At 36.4% G+C, this 21435-nt stretch overlaps 1 protein-coding gene and 1 long non-coding RNA gene across 2 annotated transcripts; both read left to right on the top strand.

The window, feature by feature from the left end:
• Window positions 1-4849: 4849 nt before the first annotated feature.
• LOC130992702 (uncharacterized) lies at window positions 4850-13405 on the top strand. Its single transcript, XR_009091345.1, has 3 exons — window positions 4850-5987; window positions 6204-11851; window positions 13137-13405. It is a non-coding gene; the product is annotated as an uncharacterized LOC130992702 (long non-coding RNA).
• Window positions 13406-15795: 2390 nt separating this feature from the next.
• Window positions 15796-17804, top strand: LOC130992625 (protein DETOXIFICATION 48-like). Its single transcript, XM_057917339.1, has 2 exons — window positions 15796-15953; window positions 16038-17804. Exons 1-2 carry the CDS (start codon window positions 15822-15824, stop codon window positions 17538-17540), a joined length of 1635 nt encoding a protein of 544 aa, XP_057773322.1. The 5' UTR covers window positions 15796-15821; the 3' UTR covers window positions 17541-17804.
• The last annotated feature ends 3631 nt before the right edge of the window (window positions 17805-21435 follow it).

The following is a 21435-nucleotide window of genomic DNA, read 5'->3' as shown; positions in this document are numbered from 1 at the left end:
AAATACCTAAAAGCAAAGGCAAAAAGAAGGAGAAATATTGGTGCTGCAATATGGCGAAATACCGGAAAGTAAAGGCAAATTATAAACAAAATTATTTAACAGGGGAAAAGAAGAAGAAGAAGAAGAAGAAGAACGACAATCTAGAGCAATTTTAGCAGTTAAACTGCTACTCGATAACAGTAATTGTTAAAAGAAAATTAGGAAATAAACAAATTTATGTCTTGACAATATTAGTCCTGTTTCATTCTAGAAATAGTCTTATGATAAAAAAAACTGGTATTACCTTAACATTATGGTTCGATAATTTGAAACTCCGTATGTACTTATCAAGAAAATGCATAATGGAAACTCCCTATTATATTATGACTCAAGAACATCAAACAAGAGTTATTGAGAAGGACAATTCTCAATGCACAAGAAAATCGACCATATATATGCGTAAATTTAAGTTGATTAAATCTCTATAGCATTACATAAAAAATAAAATTAAAATGATATTCAAAATTACATCATAATCTATCAAAATTACCTCGATGGCTCTATGGGATCAACATTTTCTTCTCACTGACTTTGTCATATTTTTGCTTCTTGGTACCAACTTTACGTCCTTGCCAGGGCAGGCTAACAAAATAGAACGTAGAATAAGTATGGAACACAAAAATCTCAGCAATTGTCAGATAAAAGAAAAAAAAAAATCTTCCAAACATTTAGAAAACGTCGCCACTAAAAAAAAGTAGGGATCATCTATGTTCAACCAACCTTCTTCTCATAAAATACATTAGGAAGACATCACTGTTTGGGCAATCTAATTTCTTCCCTGTGATTCTTATAGTTTATGCAAATAACAGATTTCTTATTTTTGTTATTTTGTTCAAGTAACATTATGAATTTTTAACACTTGGAGATAGTAAAAATAGCATTATAAGAAGACAAAATATGGAAGGACTGTTAAAGATTCATAGGATCATGCGTAGTCCATCCAAATAGGTTTGAGGGGATAATCAGAAGATATCTAATAGATTCATATGAACGCATAATATTTGTGAACTTGCTTAGAAGATATCTTCAATACTATCCAAATCATAGTAATGAGCTAAAGAAGAGCTCGAAAATGCCAAGACATAATTAAATAGCACTACAAAAAAGCGCGAAAATAGCGGCGAAAATTACCGGTGGCACGGCGGCGGCATTTCAGGCGACCCGCCCTTTCGCAATCACCGGCCAATTACCGACGGCAAAATTGCCGCCGGTAATTAGCGGCGGCGCCGCCGCCGGTAATTTTAAAATACGCAATAATTAATTAATTTTATACAATTACCGACGGCGATATTGCCGCTGCTAATTAGCGGTGGCAATTGCCGTCGGTAATTAATAAATTATAGGGCACTCGTAACCCTTCTTTTTTCAGTTTTGCGCCGCACACAGAAAATCCCCCCTCCCCCATGCTGCTGCTGCTTCCGGTCTCCACCCGCCGCCGCCGCCGACCGTCGCCCAGGTAACTCTCTCTCTCTTTAATTTGCTCTCTTAAAGATCTCTCTCTCTCTCTTTAATTAATTTTAATTATATATATATAATTATTTAATTTTCACTTATATTCTTCATTGTAGTTCGACGACCTCGTTTCGCCGCCTTCTTCACGACACCCAGCCGGAAACCACCACCGTACGCTTCTCGTATTTATTTATTTAATTATTTATGTATTTATGTTAATTAAATAGATTTATTTGTTAGATCTAGTTAATTAATTTATAATTGGCTTTGTTTATAAATAAATTATATGAAGCATGATTAATTTTAAATTATATTAATTGAAGCATGATTAATTTTAAATTATATTAATCAATTAATATATGTTGTTAGTTTAATTTTAAATTATGAAGCATGATTAATTTTAAATTATATTAATTATAATCAATTAGTTTAAGTTGTTTGTTAGAATAATTTATATATGTTGGATAATTTTGTTAAATTAAATGTTATGTGCTATGTGTTTATGAAATGTTATGTTATTATGTATATTGTGGGATAGATTTAATCAATTTCTTAAGGATCTTCTCCCAACAAATGATTGTTTTCAATTAATTTATTATATTTTATTTGTTTTTTTCAATTAGGATTTGCAAGAATGAGTGATAATCGTACGTGGATGTACGCGAGATACAATGATCGTACTGCATTTGAAACGGGGCTTGAGTTTTTCCTTGAGTGGGCGAGAAATCAAACGGCGTACACAGATGGACAAGGTAACATTAGGTGCCCGTGTAAGAAGTGCAAGAATCAAGCGTATTTAGATGTACCTACGGTCAGAAAATATGTTAGTAGGCGTGGATTTGTCTTGAATTACACAAATTGGGTTTCTCACGGGGAAGCACCGCTGTATATGCCGAGAGAACATGCTATAATGAATGAGGATGATGGATTATACAATAACTACGAAAGGATGGTGCATGACCATGCTGGACCTAGTAATTATCAAGATCCTCCAAATCTGGAGCAGCCGCCCAATAATGACGCTCAACAGATTTATAAAATGTTGGATGCAGCGTCCCGAGGTTGAGGCTGTTTCTACACGAGCACGTGCCAACCGGATGTCCGAGGCCGATGGGGAGGGTATATGGATCAGTAGGCACGTGGGCGGGTCTCAGTCGACTCGTATCCTGCAGCAGTATATGGTTAGTAACAAATAATTAAGTTCATAAGTATATATATATATATATATATATATATATATATATATATATAGGGGAGGGCTAGAATAAAAACACTCTTAAGTGTATAAAATATAAATGATTTTCAGCCCTTAGATCATCAAGATCTACGGTTGATTCGTAACCCTGTTGGATGAATTCGTGGTCCTGGGTTCGAATCCCAAAGGTAACAAAAAATTATTTTTCACAATTCGTAACCATGTTTGATGAATTCGTAACCATGTTGGATAAAATTCGTATATTAAAAAACGTTTATATTTATATTTTAAGAAGTGTTTTTACCGTAGCCCTCCCCTATATATATATATAAGTATATATATAAATTATTTATCTTATATAATTAGGTTCATAAGTATATATATATATATATACATATATTTATATATATATATATAAATATATAATATCTTGACTAATATAACTTATTTATCTTATATAAATACATCTACAGAGCTTGGAGCCTGATTTTCCCCAGGATGCACCGAACTATGCCACCTTCCTCCGCCTCCACATGTACGCCGACGGAAGTTATACGTCGGAGAGAGATGCAAGAATTGACGCAAGTGTTTAAGTTTATTCAAATATTTAGTGAATGTATTTATTTTCTAACAATTATGCATTGTTATGTATGAATTAGGCCGAGGTTCATCGACTGGCCGCTGCCACAAGACGAGAGTCACGGCTAGATGAGGTGTATTTGGAGGTGGTGCATCCGGATAGGTCACAGATCTACGACGTCGAGAGTGCCGGGCAGAGTCAGGCTAGTAGGGGGTCTATCCGCAGCACGGACACTTCTGCGGTGTCTCAGCAGCTTTATGAGACACAGATCTCCACGCTGGAGGAGCGATTGGCGGCAGAGCAAGCAGTACGCCAAGAGATGCAGGAGCGCATGGCTCAAATGGAGGCGTTTATGAGGATGTATAATGCTCAGCCACCTCCACCCCCTGATGCCGATGATGATGATGATGATGATGATGCTTAGGACTTTCCGTCTTTTATTACCATGCTAGACTTATATTTATGTTTTCAAACAAAATTACATTTGCACTTTCTTTTCAAATTTATGTTTTATTGAACTATATATTTCAAGTGCTTTAATTATTAAAACTATATATGTTTTATATATTTATGGCAATGATGATGATGATTGCATTTAACATAAACAAATAAATTCAAATCACATTATAATAACCAAATTAAAACACTTTTGATGTATTAATGTTAAAAAAATACTAAAAAATAAAAAATAAATAAATATTTAATTAATAATTAAATATTAATTAAATATTTTACCGACGATAAAAATAAGGACGGAAACGAACTCGATCACTAATTAACAACATATTTCAGGTATTATCTCCACATATTCAAAGATTATAAATATATGAGTGAGTATATAGCATTTAAATGAATTAATAGGTGTAGATATATCAATAATACGAGTGTTCTGTACTGGTGACCGCTCGAAAAGAATTTCAAAGTTAAGCGTGCTTGACACAGAGCACAAGCAAGATGGGTGACCCACTGGAAAGTCGGGTCACGGACTGGGAAGTTCGTCTAAAGTATGCAATACCGTATAAATACGGAAATAAATTGTGAATATACAATAAAATATATAAATAAATAAATAAAATAAAATAAAATAAATAAAATTAAAAAAATTACCGACGGCATTTTGCTGTCGGTAATTACCAACGGCATTTTGCCCTCGCTAAAAGCTCGGCCCCCTCCGGCGAAGTGCCACCGGACGGCGGTGGTTTATTACCGACGGCACTGTACCGCCGCTAATTAGCGGCGGCAAACGCCGTCGCTAATATTCCGGCATTGCTCCGTCGGACTCCGGTGTAATCACCGACGGCATTAATTAGCGGCGGCAACCACCGCCGCTAATTCTCCGGCATTGCTCCACCGTTTAACGACGAAAATTCCGGCGGCAAAGCCGCCGTTAATTGCCGACGGCGGCCGGTCGCCGCCGGTATTGTCGTTACCGACGAGTCGCTTAGCGGCGGCAGCTTGCCGCCGGCATCGCCGCCGGTAACACAATTTACCGGCGGCCGTCTTTTATTACCGACGACATTTTGCCGTCGGTAATTGCCGATTTTTTTGTAGTGTAGATATCCAAAGAGATGACAATAAGATGCGCCAACTAATCTGATTTTCTTTCTTGCTTCGAGTGCTACATCAAGTGAATAAAAAGTTAAGAAAAATACCAACGCTAAATAGACCATCAAATACACAACAACTAAATAGTTAAAAAGCTCGAAAATGCCAAGACATAATTAAATAGATATCCAAAGAGATGACAATAAGATGCGCCAACTAATCTGATTTTCTTTCTTGCTTCGAGTGCTGCATCAAGCGAATAAAAAGTTAAGAAAAACACCAACGCTAAATAGATCATCAAATACACAACTAAATAGTTAAAAATAGATAATAATTTATCTCAATAAATTTTTCAATAAAGTTTGAACCTGATTCTTGATGTGTATGTAATAAAAACCTATAATTTATTTCAAGGCGTTTCAATAGCGAAGAAAAGAAAAAACGGAGCAAAAAATAGAAGAAAAGTAGTGTTGGCTGCGGCAAAAAAATTTATCATTGGAACTTCTGAATTTATAGCTAAAAATGTTGGTTATAAAATTTTCATTGTTAAACCCAAACCCTAAAAAAACTTGGGTGATTATTGATCGAAAGGTAAATCTTTTCCAAATTTGATTTTTCTAAAACTCAGCACTAATCATAATCAAATCAAACGTAATATTTCCTAACATAATAAGTTTCAATTGTTAAACGTAAACCCTAAAAATTGGCTGATTATTGATCGAGAGATAAATCTTTCCAAAATTTTATCTTTCTAAAATTGAGCACTAATCATAGTCAAATGTAATCTTTCCTAATACAATACTTACCATGGCGAATCGCGGCGGAGGCAGGGGAATGTCTAGTGTGAGAGACGGGCAGGGGGGAACGGGAACAGGCCGTACCGGAGGAAGGAGCGGCGGTGCTGATGTCTGGTGTGAGAGACGGGGAGGGGGAACGGGAACATGCCGTACTGGAGGAAGGAGCGGCTGTGCCGATGTCTGGTGTGAGAGACGGAGGGGGAACGAGAACAAGCCGTACTGGAGGAAGGAGCGGCGGTGCCAACTTGAGGCTGGCGTGCAGACCCGGCGGAGTACAGCGAATGAATCCTCGAGGTTTTTACAGGTGCTGGAAAGGATTTCAAATCTTGCGCGAATGAAAATGAGGAAAACGAAGAGGCGGCAATTTCGATAGCTTTTGGTAGGAATTGCCGCTCGTACTGTCGATCGCAATTTTGCTTAATTAGTTATTCTTCTTCTTTATATTGTTTAATCAGAATTAGATTATTGCCGCTGCGGATTTCTTCATTGCAAACAGAAACTGGACTTTTAATATGTGTCTCGTTGATCTTCTATTTAAATTCTGAATCTGAGTAATTGCAATTACAACCTGTTGTAACTGTTTACTTTCTTGCAGGAGAATCTAGGTAGTGGAGAAAGGGAGTTGGCTTCAGAGTGTAGAACGCTGCCTAATGCTCTAGGGAACTCAAGGAAGTATGTGATTTGTGTATTTGCTAATTCCTGAATCAGGTATCTGATCCTTTCTTCTTAAATGCCTTTGGATTAATGTGAACGGCGTGTGTTGGAAAATAGTCTTTGCTTTAAGTACCGTGGATCCAGGATTTGTCGATAGGGTGCTGAACTTGTTGAGGTATGGGGCTGAAGCCTGAAGATACCTGCACAAAGCACAATGTAGAGGCAACCTCTAAGCCAAATTTTTCTGGACAGTCAGCAGCACAGTTCGTTTTTTTGGTCCAAATAGAATCTTAATGTTTTTAGGATTATGGCTCAAACACTTACTATAATAAATACTCCCTCTGTCCCGTTCACTTTGCATGCATTCCTTTTTTGGGCTGTCTCATTCGATTTGGCCTAATCCATTTTTGGCAAAACTAAGGATCACTAATTACACAGCAAAAGCCTAATGATAGGTCATAACACTTAATACAATAAACACTCGCTCTTAAATAATCGTACCAAGAATAACTAGGCCATGTTCCATTGATTCAACAATAGGTGCATTGAAAGTACAGAAAGAGCCACCTCTATACGTTTTTTTTAAAGAAATTGTTTAATCTTCTACAAAAATAAACTAATTTTCATTATTAATTGTTCATAATCTTATTTTAACTAGGAGCAGCATTGAAAATTAACTAAGAAAGGGGAAAAAATACAAAAATAACACAAATTTAACAAACTAATATAGCAAATCACTGTTAAACGTAAGCAATTATTATGGGTTCTATAATTATTAAACCAATGTATTATGTTCTATCTTCTCATCTTATTTCTTATATATAAAATTGGGAGGGGACTTCAGCCCTCCGGCTTTTAGTGTCAAAATAGTGTAATTGCATCTGCATGGACTGGTTTTGTTCTTTTAAGGAGTTTGTGTTTGGCTATGGCTTATCATGGTTGAGTTGTGGCTGGAATTCTTGAACTAGAAGAATTCAATATCTTATATTGTCTTCCCTTTAGAACTACAGTTTAAGTGAAAAGTGGCTATGGGAAGAATTTGTGCTAGACAGTTCACTTTTAGCGAACCTCGCTCTCGATGTTAGAAATTATATGCTAGATACGTCTCTTGAGCAACTGACCACTTGAAATTCCTAAGGAAATCAATGAGATGCATTTTTTGGACTTGACTGCTCATATGGAGGAATAGAAACCTGAAATGAGGGTCAACTGAATTAAAACAAATTGAATCTTTTTAAAAATGATAGGTTGGCACTCTATGTTTCCTTTAAGAAGTCTTGTCCTTTCGTCATTATTTGGAGAGTTCTTGCACTTTTATCTTGAGATTTCTGATATTCATATGAATATATGCACTTCCATAATGAAGATATGTAAAATTTTAACTCTTGGGTAGGGTCACATAAAGGATTAAAAAAGATTATGTGTGGGAATGAAAAAAAGATGTAGTTTGCTATTTTATAAACATTTTAATATTATTCTTTATTTATCTTACATTAGTTCATGAAGAGTCTCTGCTTGATGGACTTAATCCAAATAATATGCTCTTTATGTATGGAAAGATAAAAGTTGGTATCATAAGAAAAAAAAAAGCACACCAGTTTTTAAGATATTAAGATACTTGTTAAAGTTACATCTAACATTGTTGATGCAAGTCAAATATATTATATTTCCATCAAGATCAACTACATATATTATATTTCCATCAAGGTCAACTAGTTTTGGTCATAAATTACCATATTCATTATGTTTATCTTTCTTGAGTTTCCACTTTCCTACATTTTTTATAAGTGGTCTTTCTAAGTGATTCTTTTATCTAGAAAACTTTAGAAAATTTCTACAAGTTGTCTACACGTTGATGAATTCCTACTTTAATTCTGAAAACTTTCACTGGTTCTCAGTCTTTATGGATAGTTTAAGAAGGGACAAATGAATGCTCTTATAAATTGCTGCACTTGTTGGCTAATCTGAAATTCATATGTTGGAGTTTGTTTGAGGTATTCACTAGCACTCTTATTTTCTCAAATTAGGTTGTGAAGTTATATGGATTGAAGGGATACCTATTGACAACTTAAGCCACTAGTCTGTAAAGGTTTCTTATACAATGAATTTCATTAAGGCATGTGCATTCAGTACTTTTTATATGATTAGTAATTATGAGAAGGTATTTGATAAGATTAGTGGTTTACTGAATAATCTAAACTAATTATATATTTTACACTAACCAAAACTAAAACTCACAAGATATATTACAATAAGTCAGTAACTAACAAAAAATCATATAATTTTAATATTGGAGATGTACAATAATGAACATGATTTCAATATGATAAAATTACATACACATGTAGAATGCCTATGTGTTTTTGGTGCACAAATAATTTGTTGTTTTTTGTAATTGTATATTATCATAAGTTAATAACATTAAACATAATTAAAACATATTAAATAAGATTATTGAAGAATAATAAAGTGAAGGCAAAAAGTTAAAACATGATACTAAGGGGGTGTTTACTTTGGAGAATTAGCCTTGATAGATAAAAATAGTAAGGCTAATCCCTTGTTTACTTTGATGGATTAAAACTTTTGGATATCCCAAGGCCCTTGATTATTTCTATCATTTAAGCTAGTTTGCTTGACTCCTATCCCATTGAAAGGGTTGGATTGGAAGAAGTCTTACTCTAGGATAAAAATACTCAATCATGCATCTAACCCTAAGGTTGAAATGAGTGTCATTTACCATTTACTCCCTTCGTCCCACTAAGCATGGCTCCTTACTTTTGACACGGTTATTAAGAAGAAGAGTAGTTAAAGGAGAAAAGTGATAGAAAGTGGTGGAGCCCACAACTTTTTGTGAGATAAAGAGATTTCCTTTTTTGGAAAGTGCTATTTGTAATGGGACAACCCAAAATGGCAAGGGGGCCATATTAAATGGGACGGAGGGAGTATTATATATATCGTTAATAAAAAGGTTGAATATATATTATATATTCAGTACTTCAATTTTCCTAGGCCCTGAGACGACCGACCTCAATTGCCTCATGGACAAGCTGGCATGGCTGATGGACTTAATCCAAATAATTTTCTCTTTATGTGTGGATAAAAAGTTGTCATCATTTTGGAAAAAAAAAAATGCACAAAAGTTTTTGAATTCCTAAGATATTTCTTAAGTGATTCAGTTAATGATTCCTACTTTAATTCTAAATACAGGTTCTCAGTCTTTACAAATGGTTTAAATAGGGGGAAATTAATCTCCTGTAAATTGCTAGTTGTTTCTAGAATTGCTGATAATCTGAAAGTGACCTCATATCTTTTTCTCATTTTCTGAAGTGTTTTCTGGTTATCTATTTTTCTCAAATTAGGTTAGGATTTATATGGATTGACTTACCTATAAATTAATTTCCGATTACTAGAGTTATATTGTCTATAGTATTTTGTTTTTGTGTTGCCATTTTGTTGTTTAGTTAATAATGCTATGAAAGGGATGTTAACTAATCAGCAAATTATCTACGTGACCCAGATTGAAAAGCTAAAGCTTATAGATTCATTCAATGTTGGAAAGGTTTTTTATTTCATTAAAGCATTTCAATTATGTTATGTATTTTTACATGACTTGTAATTATGAATAATTTGCATTATTGGTTACTGGATGCCATGTTTTATATAAGTGATGAAATTCCAAACTGTAGCAAATACTGGCATCATCATCATCACATACTATGATCTCTGTCTCTCACTCGTCATGGCGCACACTAACATGCTGTGTCTAACCTGTAGTAGAAAAGATTTTCTAGAAACTTTTGTGCGATTCTTACATCCTCCATGTACTTTAATGCAAAGTTGCAAACCATTGCTGATGTATATTTTTCTTGTTGATTATGTAACCTACAACCACACTTCTAGTTAGATCTAAATCCAAATTCTTTTTGCACTGTTACAATATTCTCTCTCGAGATAAAATGCTTCACCCAAGTTCCCCTATATTTTCAATAGAGCTTAGCTTCATTCAAAGCATTAGAAACTGTTGGTTCCAAACCGTGGTGTAGTTCAGCACTGATGGACTTGTTAGATACTCTCTTGCAATTTTGTTTAAGCTAGGTATTTCATTTATTAATCTTGGAGCTGTGATTGCATCTTGCTAGAAGACTCTAGAGTATCAGAACCTGGTTTCAGTTATATCTAATATGATGTTAAATTTTGCTCATATCCTTCACCAAAATAGGAGCAATAGTAGCTTGCAAATAGTAAAGAAATGCTTTAAATTTAAACCTATCAAAGGCATTTAGGGCTTCAAGTTCACCTGTGATGATAATAATGATGGTGGTGATATTATCATGTAGATGATAAAAGCAACAAAGGTGATTATGATAATATGTCATCACTATCAGATTTTCTAATCCGCTCCAGCAAAGATCATTAATCTTTTTAGAAGGGGCTTCTGCTTCTAATTTCTAATTACAAGGCAGTATATTTCTGAAAAAATCATAATGTCCCTTAACCCAGTTAAATGAAAGTATGTACTTTAGTGTAAATTTAGTGATTTTCCCTTATCCCATATGGCCATGTGAATGGAAGTTCGTTGTGTTAGATTTAGAGGGTGTTTGGCTGAGCTTATAAGCTCCTCAAAACAGCTTATAAGTTATTTAGGAGTTTATAAGCTCATTCCAAGTGTTTGGTAAAATAAGTTCCCAAATAGCTTATAAACTCAAAAAATAAGCTCCAAGAGCTTATAAGCTCCCAAAAAAGTAAGTTCCTCTACCCCAACTTATTTGTTTATAATCTCATATGCAATAATCATTTTACAATTATTTTTCAACTATAATTTATTATTTTCATCATATATCATTCAAGTTCATTTTTCTTCGATTTTCTCTTTCTAATTTTTTTTTTCTCTCTAGCAAAAAACTCTCTCTAGCTTATAAGCTTAATTATCCAAACACTTTGATAACTTATAAGCTCTTAAAAATTACATCTTATAAGCTCCAAGAGCTTATAAGCTCTTTAAAATAAGCTTAGCCAAACACCCTCTTTAGTGACTGCTGTCAGAACAATAGAGTGCTTAGTGAAATTCTTAAATGGTGATCCACATAGAGCATTTAAGATGCAAACTACATATCTTATCCTTGTGAAATATTTTGATGAATATTCTTTTTAAGTGATCAACCTCTTCGCTGGGAAATAGAAAATATCTCCGTCGCACAATTGTACTGAAAATCTGGCACCATCTTTTTAAAGTCCTTGAATCCATCTATTCCAGAAATACTGAGAATCCTTTATATAAGCCATGATTGAAGCAGGCCACTCAGACAAAAGTTGTTCATAGAGTAAATACCTTACTGTTACTGATTAGGATGGGTGGTGCTTCTCTTGTAAAACATCTCAAAGATTGTACATAAAAATTAATAAACCATGTTAGCTTGAGTTGATTCTAACATCATTCTCAACACTGCTTTTAACTATTAAGATAAGCTGTAGGATACCAGGATTTATTCCTGGAGGCGAAAAAAATTATAATTTCCACAGGAATTTGCTGCCCATTACCTGATGTAACTATTATGCCATGGAATCTCATGCAATTTGCACCATGAGCTGGTGAGTGATTTTCCTTTTTTTTTTTTTTTTTTCTTTTTTCTTTTTTTCTTTAATTTCCTGGTTGGTGGCATGAATTGCATCGCATGAAACCTTATCGAATACAAGCTTCCATACTCTTGTCTTCAGAAAGCATGGCGCTAGATTTTTGTGAAATTGTACCTTTTCACCATTCTCTTCCTTTTGTTTGCATCTTAGCTTTGGAATAAATTCTTATGTGTATTGCATTATCAGTATCTATAAAGGGTATTTTGCCTTCTTCTGATTCTTGTTACATACACAAAAAACATTGACCAGCCTTTTGTAATTTGACACACAAATGTTACACGGCTTCGGAAATTTCCAGAGCCTTTTAAATTAGGCAGGTTACTACATAAAACATATGTTGTTAAGCATGCACAATATATATATATATATATATATATATGGTGTGGTTCTAGAGAGAACTATATTAATTGTGAGAACGGGAGAACCATCAAATCTAATGCATCCACTGTAAAAATTAATGCATTCGCTGTTAAAATTAATGCACTAAAAAAATTAAAAAAAAATACTCCCTTCAGGATTTGAACCCAGGATCTGCATTCATCCAACAAGATGATGCATCCACCGTAGATCTTGATGATCGAATGGCTGAAAATGGCTCAAAACACTTCTTAAAATATAAATATAAACGTTTTTTAATGTACGAATTTTATCCAATATGGTTACGAATTGTGAAAAATAAATTTTTGCTACCTTTGGGATTCGAACCCAGGACCACGAATTCATCCAACAAGGTTACGAATCAACCGTAGATCTTGATGATCTAAGGGCTGAAAATTGTTTATATTTTATATTTTAAAAAGTGTTTTTATTTTAGCCCTCCCCTATATATATATATATATATATATATATATATAGGGTTAGGTTCAATGAAAAAGGCCTAAATGTAAGAAAGAAGAGAGAAGTAATCTCATCCATTGATCTTATCTAATCTAACGGACATGATTTATTCACGCCATGTTCAACGGATTTTTTCGTTGAACATTCGTGAACATATACAATATTTTTGGGGGTTCTGGGTTTCGACCCCCCATATGTTCAACGAAAAAATCCGTTGAACATGGCGTGAATAAATCATGTCCGTTAGATTAGATAAAATCAACGGATTATATTACTTCTCTCTTCTTTCTTACATTTAGGCCTTCTTCATTGAACTTTATCCTATATATATATATATATATATATATATATATATATATATATATTTTGACAATTGGCATTGACACGTGGTTTCAATATTTAGGAGACTACGAGAGGGGCTCAACAACACCAGAGGATGCCAGATATCAACTGTCGACCTTTTTATCTCTTAGTAATTATATTTAATCAATCCTTGTTGCCTTTATTAACATACATTGCCTAGGTGGCGGAATTTACAAATTATTCTTACACTGTATATTGATGTTTTGTTTACTGAAATTATGCATATTGCGATGCTTAAATTCTTCATGCACTCTGATGAAGAATATAATAGTGGGTCAGTGGGTGAATGTCAATTTTTGGTGGACTCAAGAGACACCCTTCTTCTTTTGTATCAGAATGTGTCTATTTTTCAACACCAAAATCAAAGGTTACGAGCCATTTGGTGAACCCCACTTACCATTTTTTTTACACCAAATTTCCAGCGTGGCTCTTGCCATTTTCATATTTAACAAAAAAAAAAGTGAAAACAAATCCCCTTAGCCCTTAGGGATGGCTTAGTGATGGAGCGATTATTTTTATGTTTCGAATTTCACTATTGCCTCGATAGGTATGAGTCTGCCACACATAATTTGCACATTGCGGTTAACTCGGCGTTACTTGCAGGTTATTGCACATGAACAAGGGATCTATTGTATAGAAATATGAATTTACCGGTGCCATGCTATACTGCATATGAGCGTGAGAATTTTGCCGTTGTGACTTGTGAGTAGAATATGTGTGTCATTCAAGTGTTGCTTCGTAAGGAAATATAGACGATGTGGTTTATAGGGTATTGTAGAAGGAGAGGCTTAGTAAGTTTTTTGTGCAGGGAGATGATAATATAAAACAAAAAGAAATGAATTTGCATGTTGTAGTTTAGCTCTCAGACTGGGAGTGGTGCGTGTGAATTATATGAAGCAGTGCAGAAGGCGATTATTATAAAGTGCATGGCGCAGAGAGGGACAGAGCGGTACAGGGTGGGGGAAGGCCCCCACTTTTAGGCAAATTTGGTTGTTTTTTAAATGGATATGCATTTAGCACGTAGTTGAGAGTTACCGATTTATTTGAGATTGTGTTTCCTCTCAACCAGTCTGCCGGTGATTACCAATACCATTTTCCATTTATTATATAAATATCATATCATAGTGGTCCCTTTCCCCCATAACTTGTTCATCCCATTCTCCTTTCTATTGCAACCGTTTTTGCTTCAAACTTGTCATTTTTGGAAGCATTTCAAACCCCTCGCCTTCTCCCCATTATTAGGAACCCTCTAATTTGTTGATTGAGATTGGATTGCCGTCTTAGCTGGGTAATCATCATATCCATCTTTTCCTTTGGACCATCCACTCCACAATTTCATTTTATGTTCTCTTCCTACTCACGATATTTACTCATAATGTATATTAGCAAACTCAACATCAAATTCAAATTTTGGCTTTGCACGCTATAATATCTTAATTAATTGAGATGATGGTCAAACCCTCTAGCTATCTCATGCCACATTTTCTTAGTCAAACAAGCTCATACTAATAGAGACGTTGATGAGATTCAAATCCGAGCTCTTTAGCCTAACAAATACCCACTCCACCGCTAGGAACAATTTCCTAGTGTTATTTAATTATATATGGCTTCATCTACAAAAAAACACTTCTGATGAGAAACACACACACACACACAGCCAGAAATGAGATGGGACCTCATAGTGATTTATGGATGAAGTTGTGCCTCTCAAATTGGGCAAGTAGCTAAGGCGTGTTTGGTTGTGAGAAATCGGCCGTGGACAGCTCCGACTGCGGTACATCACATGGACTGTGGAGGGAAATGTAACATGGGATTGGTTTTGCCTATGGACACACTAACACCTTCCCACTGTGTGTTTTTTGTTTGTAGATGGATATGATAAACACACACAATGATGCTGTGTCACCTCAACACAACTAGCCATTGAGGGAATTGAATTTAGATTGCTTGTCAATCCCATTCACCCTTTCCACTTAGCACTGAAGATAATCTTTTTATATATTCCTCATGTTTTTCTCTTTTCTTTAGAGAGAGAGAGAGGGGGGGTAAAAAAACCTAAAAAAAAAAAAAAAGATTATCCTACGTAAATACTTGGATTAAAAAAGGGAAAGATTAAGCTACAGAACTCCCACCATGAAATAAATGCCCAAAAGAGAAGATTACCTAAACAAATTCTTGGACTCAAATCTGTAGGCGGTTCAAAGAATGCCGTTTCCACCAATCACATCCACGCAATATATATAATGCTACTTGGATAATATAGTGAGAAAAACTCGCGCTTCCGCTCCTTAATACACACGTCAATTTTTTATTTCACCACTGTTCCACTCTTAACAACAAGATGCATGAAATTTTTATTGTTACTTTTTTTTTTTGTGTGTGTGTGTGTGTAGACGAAGAAATTAAAAAGGAGTTGTGAAAAGTCCCCCACCCCCAAAATAATAGTAATAATAAAAATAAAAACTGAAGTTGTAGCAAGCGGCTTTTTCATAGCATTCTTCTTTTTTGACACGTATTGAAAGCATACCTATTCCTGTTTATGTATATATAGACAATCAATGTTCGCATTCCTCCCATCAAGTTTTGCAAATGCCAAACATCCTACACCAACCCAAAAATTTTGTCTATTTTTTATTTGGTTAACTATAGTCCCTCTCACTCTCTCCCAACCTTTAGCACTTTGTAGTGAAGAAAATAAACAAAAAAGAAAGAAAGAAGAGAAGGTATGTGCAATCCCAAGCCGTCTTCACCTTCCTCCTTTATTCCTACCAATAAAAACCATTTCATAAACCCCAACAAAACCATGGTCGTTGTTGATGATGAAGACGACCTGGATAGATGGCCGAATATCTCCGAGGTAATTAATTAAAAATCACAAAAATATGTGTAGAGCATAGAATAATAAATAATGTTTGGTTTTGATTTTGATATTGATAATTAGGGAGTTGAAGAAATGAAGGAGATAGGGAAGATATCATGCCCAACGGCGATGACAGGGCTTATACTATACTCACGAGCCATGATATCAATGCTATTCCTGGGTTACCTGGGCGAGCTGGAGCTGGCAGGTGGGTCCCTGTCGATCGGCGTGGCGAACATCACCGGGTACTCCGTTATCTCCGGGCTGGCCATGGGCATGGAGCCCATCTGCGGACAAGCCTACGGCGCGAAGCAGATGAAGCTACTGGGGCTGACCCTGCAGCGCACGGTGCTCCTCCTGCTCTCCACCTCCATCCCCATCTCCCTCATGTGGCTCAACATGAAGCGCATGCTCCTGTGGTGCAACCAAGACGAGGAGATCTCCTCCGTGGCCCACACCTTCATCGTCTTCGCTATCCCTGACCTCTTCTTCCTCTCCCTCCTCCACCCTCTCCGGATCTATCTCCGCACCCAGAGCATCACATTGCCCCTCACCTACTGCTCCTGCGCCTCCGTCCTGCTCCACGTCCCCCTCAATTTCCTCCTCGTCAACTACTTCCACATGGGCGTCGCCGGCGTCGCCCTTGCAATGGCGCTCACCAACCTCAACCTCGTGCTGCTCCTCTGCTCCTACGTCTACTTCTCCGGCGTCCACAGGGCCTCCTGGGTCTCCCCCTCCCTCGACTGCCTCCGCGGCTGGCCCTCCCTGCTCTCCCTCTCCGTCCCCACCTGCGTCTCCGTCTGCCTCGAGTGGTGGTGGTACGAGCTCATGATAATGCTCTGCGGCCTCCTCCCCAACCCCAAGGCCACCATTGCCTCCATGGGGATCCTCATTCAGACCACCTCCTTCATCTACGTCTTCCCCTCCTCCCTCAGCCTCGCCGTCTCCATCCGGGTCGGCAACGAGCTCGGCGCCAGCCGTCCCGCCAGGGCGCGCCGCGCCGCCGCCGTCTCGCTCGTCTGCGCCGCCGGCCTGGGCGTCGCGGCCATGGCCTTCGCCACGCTCATGCGGGGCCGCTGGGGGCGCCTCTTCACCGACGACGGGGCCATCCTCGAGCTCACCGCCGCGGCATTGCCGATCGCCGGCCTCTGCGAGCTCGGGAACTGCCCGCAGACCACCGGCTGCGGCGTGCTGCGGGGCAGCGCAAGGCCGACGGTGGGGGCGAATATCAACCTGGGCTCGTTCTACTTGGTGGGGATGCCGGTGGCCTTCGTCATGGGGTTTTGGCTCGAGATGGGCTTCGCCGGCCTGTGGCTCGGCCTGCTGGCGGCGCAGGCGTCGTGCGCCCTGCTCATGCTGCTCGTGCTCAGCCGCACCGACTGGAGGGCGCAGGTGGAGAGGGCCAGAGAACTCACCACCGCCACCGCCGCCACCGCCACCACTCAGAATTGCTTGCCGCTTTCCACAGCGGAAATGGCCACCATTGATAAAAAGAGTCATGTGCATAATCTTGATGAGATTTTATGTGCTAACGCTGTCGAAACGGATCCTCTCATCATCGCTACTACACAAACTCCGCATTGAATTAGGGTAGCTTCATTTTTTTTTTCTCTGTTTTTTTTTTTTTTGTTTTTTTTTTTGTTTAAGGGTACGTCATGATGAGGAGAGGCTTTGTGAAAAATTCTTGAATTGAACTAGTAGTACTTGCTAGCTAGTGTTTTGGGTTTGTACCGTTTTACAGTGTAGAGATGTTTTATTCTGATATTCCTTCACATCACCCTTTTTTTTCAACATATAGTGCAAATGGCAAATGGTAAATGGTCTCACATTTTATTCCTCGTCTTTTAAGATCCGAGTACTTCCTTTTTTATCTTTTAAAAGTTTTTGCAGGTTGTAATATTATATATAGCGTATACTTACTTATACTTGTGTGTGTTGTGGAGCATGATGAAGTGTAGGAGTAATATATAAGAGTGCATGTTCGGTGGGATTATAGTGTCAGAAAATTAGAGAAAAAGGTTAAGCTGTCGGTTGTTTTAAGGGCTTGGAAAGAGGATGTACCTGCCCTTTTCCTCATGTTTCCCTTCCCGATTAGGTCACAACATTCTCGACCTAAAATGGAATGTTACCCTTTCCCCCCTTTCTCCCTAATAATTCATCATTTATTAATTACACTACCAACCTCAACTTTATGATTTTTATTTTCATTGAATACCTATAGTATTGGTTTCTTTTAATAGTTTAATGTTGTCATATCAAAACATTTAATTTTAACATTGGTCTTTTGTATAATAATTGGGTCGAGGTGTACAATGCATTCAAGAGCGACACTTTATTGTTTCAATCATTTTTTGAGGAGCTGATAAGTCTCGCCAATTTATCAATTTTTGTCTTCAATCTCCACCGCCTCTCTCTCGATTTTCCATCGTCGTCGCTGCCTCCTCGGAACATCACCTCCAAAATTGAGGCTATTACAAACTTTTGCGAAAAAATACGTAACAATGTAAAAAATTTGTAATTGTGATAAAAGTGTAATAATGTAAAATACACAATTACACAATTTTTCTCGACTATTACATGATTTTGCAAAATCGTGAAAATTGAAAAAATGTGTAACAATGTATTTTAAACTACTACACACTACAAGGGTATTTTGGTCACAAATGTTATCATTTCTACAATTTTACCCATATTGAAAGAATTTTCTTTACTATATGGTTTTGACTAGAATAGAGCGCTACCTCATATTTCTAACATCTTGGATAGTACCTAATCAGATCTTTTATTTACGTTTGGATAAGGTTCTCATGAATCTAACTAAGCTCTTGTGTTAGCTCTTGAGCGCAACTTCTGACTCACAGGAGAACCTAAGGGTATTGGATGTTTTAGAGACAGGTCTTAAGAAGATATGAATTTCACCCCTGATGTCTTCAGGGTTCCCATTGGGTTTCTCGAGGTGTTTGGCTGAGCTTATAAGCTCTTTAAAACAGCTTATAAGTTGTTTAGGAGCTTATAAGTTTGCTCAAAGTGTTTGGTAAAATAAGCTCCTAAAGAGCTTATAAGATGTAAAATTAAATTATAAGAGCTTATAAGCTCTCCAAAAAATGAGTTCCTCTACTCTAACTTAATTTCTCATTTTCTTATAAGCAACACTCATTTTACAAATATAACTCAACTATTTTTTTTTTTTCATAATATATCATGAGTAAAATTTTGAAGTAGCCAAAATAAAGCATAAAACACAATTTATGGCAACACATTGAAAAAACACAAATTTTGGCCATTTTTATTGATTTAGACGTTTTTATCCTTAATGAGGCGGACCGGGTAGGATCAAGCACGCGGGTCGCGTGCCGGGTCGGGTTAGGCACTTATGGCACTATTAGTGCCATAAGTGCCAAGATTTTACTTTGGTTTTATTTTGGATTTCCGTTGGCACTAATAGTGCCATAAGTGCCAACGAAAATCCAAAATAAAACCAAGTAAAATAATCATACGTGCATCACAAATACAGAAATAACAACATCATTTAAACCCTAAATGGAACATCTAAACCCTAAATGGATAATCTAAACCCTAAATGAAACATCAAAACCTCAAATGGATAATCTAAACCCTAAATGAAATATCTAAACCCTATGGGGAAGTGTGCACTTATGGCACTAATAGTGCCATAAGTGCCATACGTGCAGCACACAGACCAGATCAGATCTGCCATGGCTGAAATCGAAGGAGGCGGCCGATGGAGGAGGCGGCGCAACGATCAGATCAGATCCACCGCCGCCGCCTCATCAGACCAGATCTGCCGCCGCCGCGAGAGAGAGAGAGAGGGAGATGAGAAAGAGAGAGGAGAGAGCGGCAGCCGCTGGAGAGAGAGAGATGGAGGATCTCCTCCACCACAGCTGCGAGAGCTCCCAAGCTTGACGCCGCTGCCGCTGGAGAGAGAGAGAGAGGGAGATGAAAAAGAGAGAGGAGCCGCTGGAGCAGAGAGAGGGAGATGAGAAAGAGAGAGGAGCCGCTGGAGAGAGAGATGGAGATGAGAAAGAGAGAGGAGAGAGAGAGAAGGGTAGAATAGTCATGACATACAAAAAATGGCCAAAATTTATATTTTTTCAAATGGTGGACAAAATTTGATGTTGTATGTTGAATAGGGCCATTCGGCCCTATTGTTTCATATATCATTCTAATTTTATCTCTTTTCGATTTTCTCTCTCTAAACTAATAAGTATCTTTCTAGCTTATAAGCTTAATTATCCAAACACTTTGACAACTTAATTATAAGATCTTAAGAAATTATATCTTATAAGCTTTTAAAACATCTTATAAGCTCCAAGAGCTTATAAGCTCTTTAAAATAAACTTAGCCAAACACCCTCTTAGTTTTATCAATGCTAACTTAGGCCAGCTGATCCAATATATCGCCCATCATTTGAGAGTTGGTATTATTCTGCATCATTATGTTACTCCCTCCGTCCACCAATTTTTGTCCTAGGAGAAGTGATAAATAACCCTTTCCCTAGGACACGAATTGGTGAACGGAGGGAGTATTTATTTATTATTATTATTTTGTTGTCGTTGTTATTATTATTATTATTATTATTATTATTATATTATTATTATTATTATTATATTATTATTATTATTATTATTATTATTATTATTATTATTATTATTATTATTGCGTGGTCCAATCGAGTAGATAGGCTATTTGATACGTTTTGGGAATATATGGACCATTTAAAATAGAAAAGAACAACTGGTGGACTGTATATATGCAGTAAACAACGCAATGCGTGCTTCACTGTATTTTAGAGATTTGAATTTACAAATATTTTTGTATTACATGTAACATCTACTATCATCAATAAATGTATATATATTGTATGCATGTTATGTACGTTAATGATTTTATTAAATTAAATAACATCGTAGATATACAAATGGTTTATATTAAACTGTACGTGAAATAATAATAATAATAATAATAATAATAATAATAATAATAATAATAATAATAATAATAATAATAATAATAATAATAATAATAATAATAATAATAATAATAAATTATTATTATTAGAAGTGTGAGTAGTGAGGCCCGGGCTCATTGACTCTCAAGAAAACAGTATATTGAATAACTATTGTCTCTTGGGACATTTTTAGTAGCTCTAGCTAGTGGGACTCAGTTTTAGGATGATAAGAATAAGAATAAACACCAGATATCTATAACTATAAACAAAAATTTAAAAAGTGACCTCTATCATGATTTTTTTTTTCTTCTCTTTTCCATCTCCATGGTAGTTTACGAATTTCTATGACAATTTTGGTATAGAATATGTGCTTCTCTTTTGGTACAGACCTGACTCATTTTTTAGAGTAGCATAACGAGCTTAATTACTTGAAAAGAAGTCACTACTTTTGTAACCACAATAATAAAAAAAGAAAAGAAAAACATAAAATGCAAAAAAAGAAATGGAAAA

The sequence above is a fragment of the Salvia miltiorrhiza genome, chromosome 7 (genome assembly GCF_028751815.1).
Source record: "Salvia miltiorrhiza cultivar Shanhuang (shh) chromosome 7, IMPLAD_Smil_shh, whole genome shotgun sequence".
In the NCBI taxonomy this organism is placed as follows: Eukaryota; Viridiplantae; Streptophyta; class Magnoliopsida; order Lamiales; family Lamiaceae; genus Salvia; species Salvia miltiorrhiza.
The sequence above is the reverse complement of the archived record's forward strand: the minus strand, read 5'-3'. Positions and strand labels throughout refer to the sequence as shown.

Excerpts from the sequence above, each read along its gene's own strand:
- LOC130992625 (XM_057917339.1), top strand. The coding sequence starts at position 15,822 with ATGTGCAATCCCAAGCCGTCTTCACCTTCCTCCTTTATTCCTACCAAT. Across the intron at positions 15,954-16,037 it reads GATGGCCGAATATCTCCGAG|GGAGTTGAAGAAATGAAGGA; the intron begins GTAATTAATTAA and ends ATTGATAATTAG.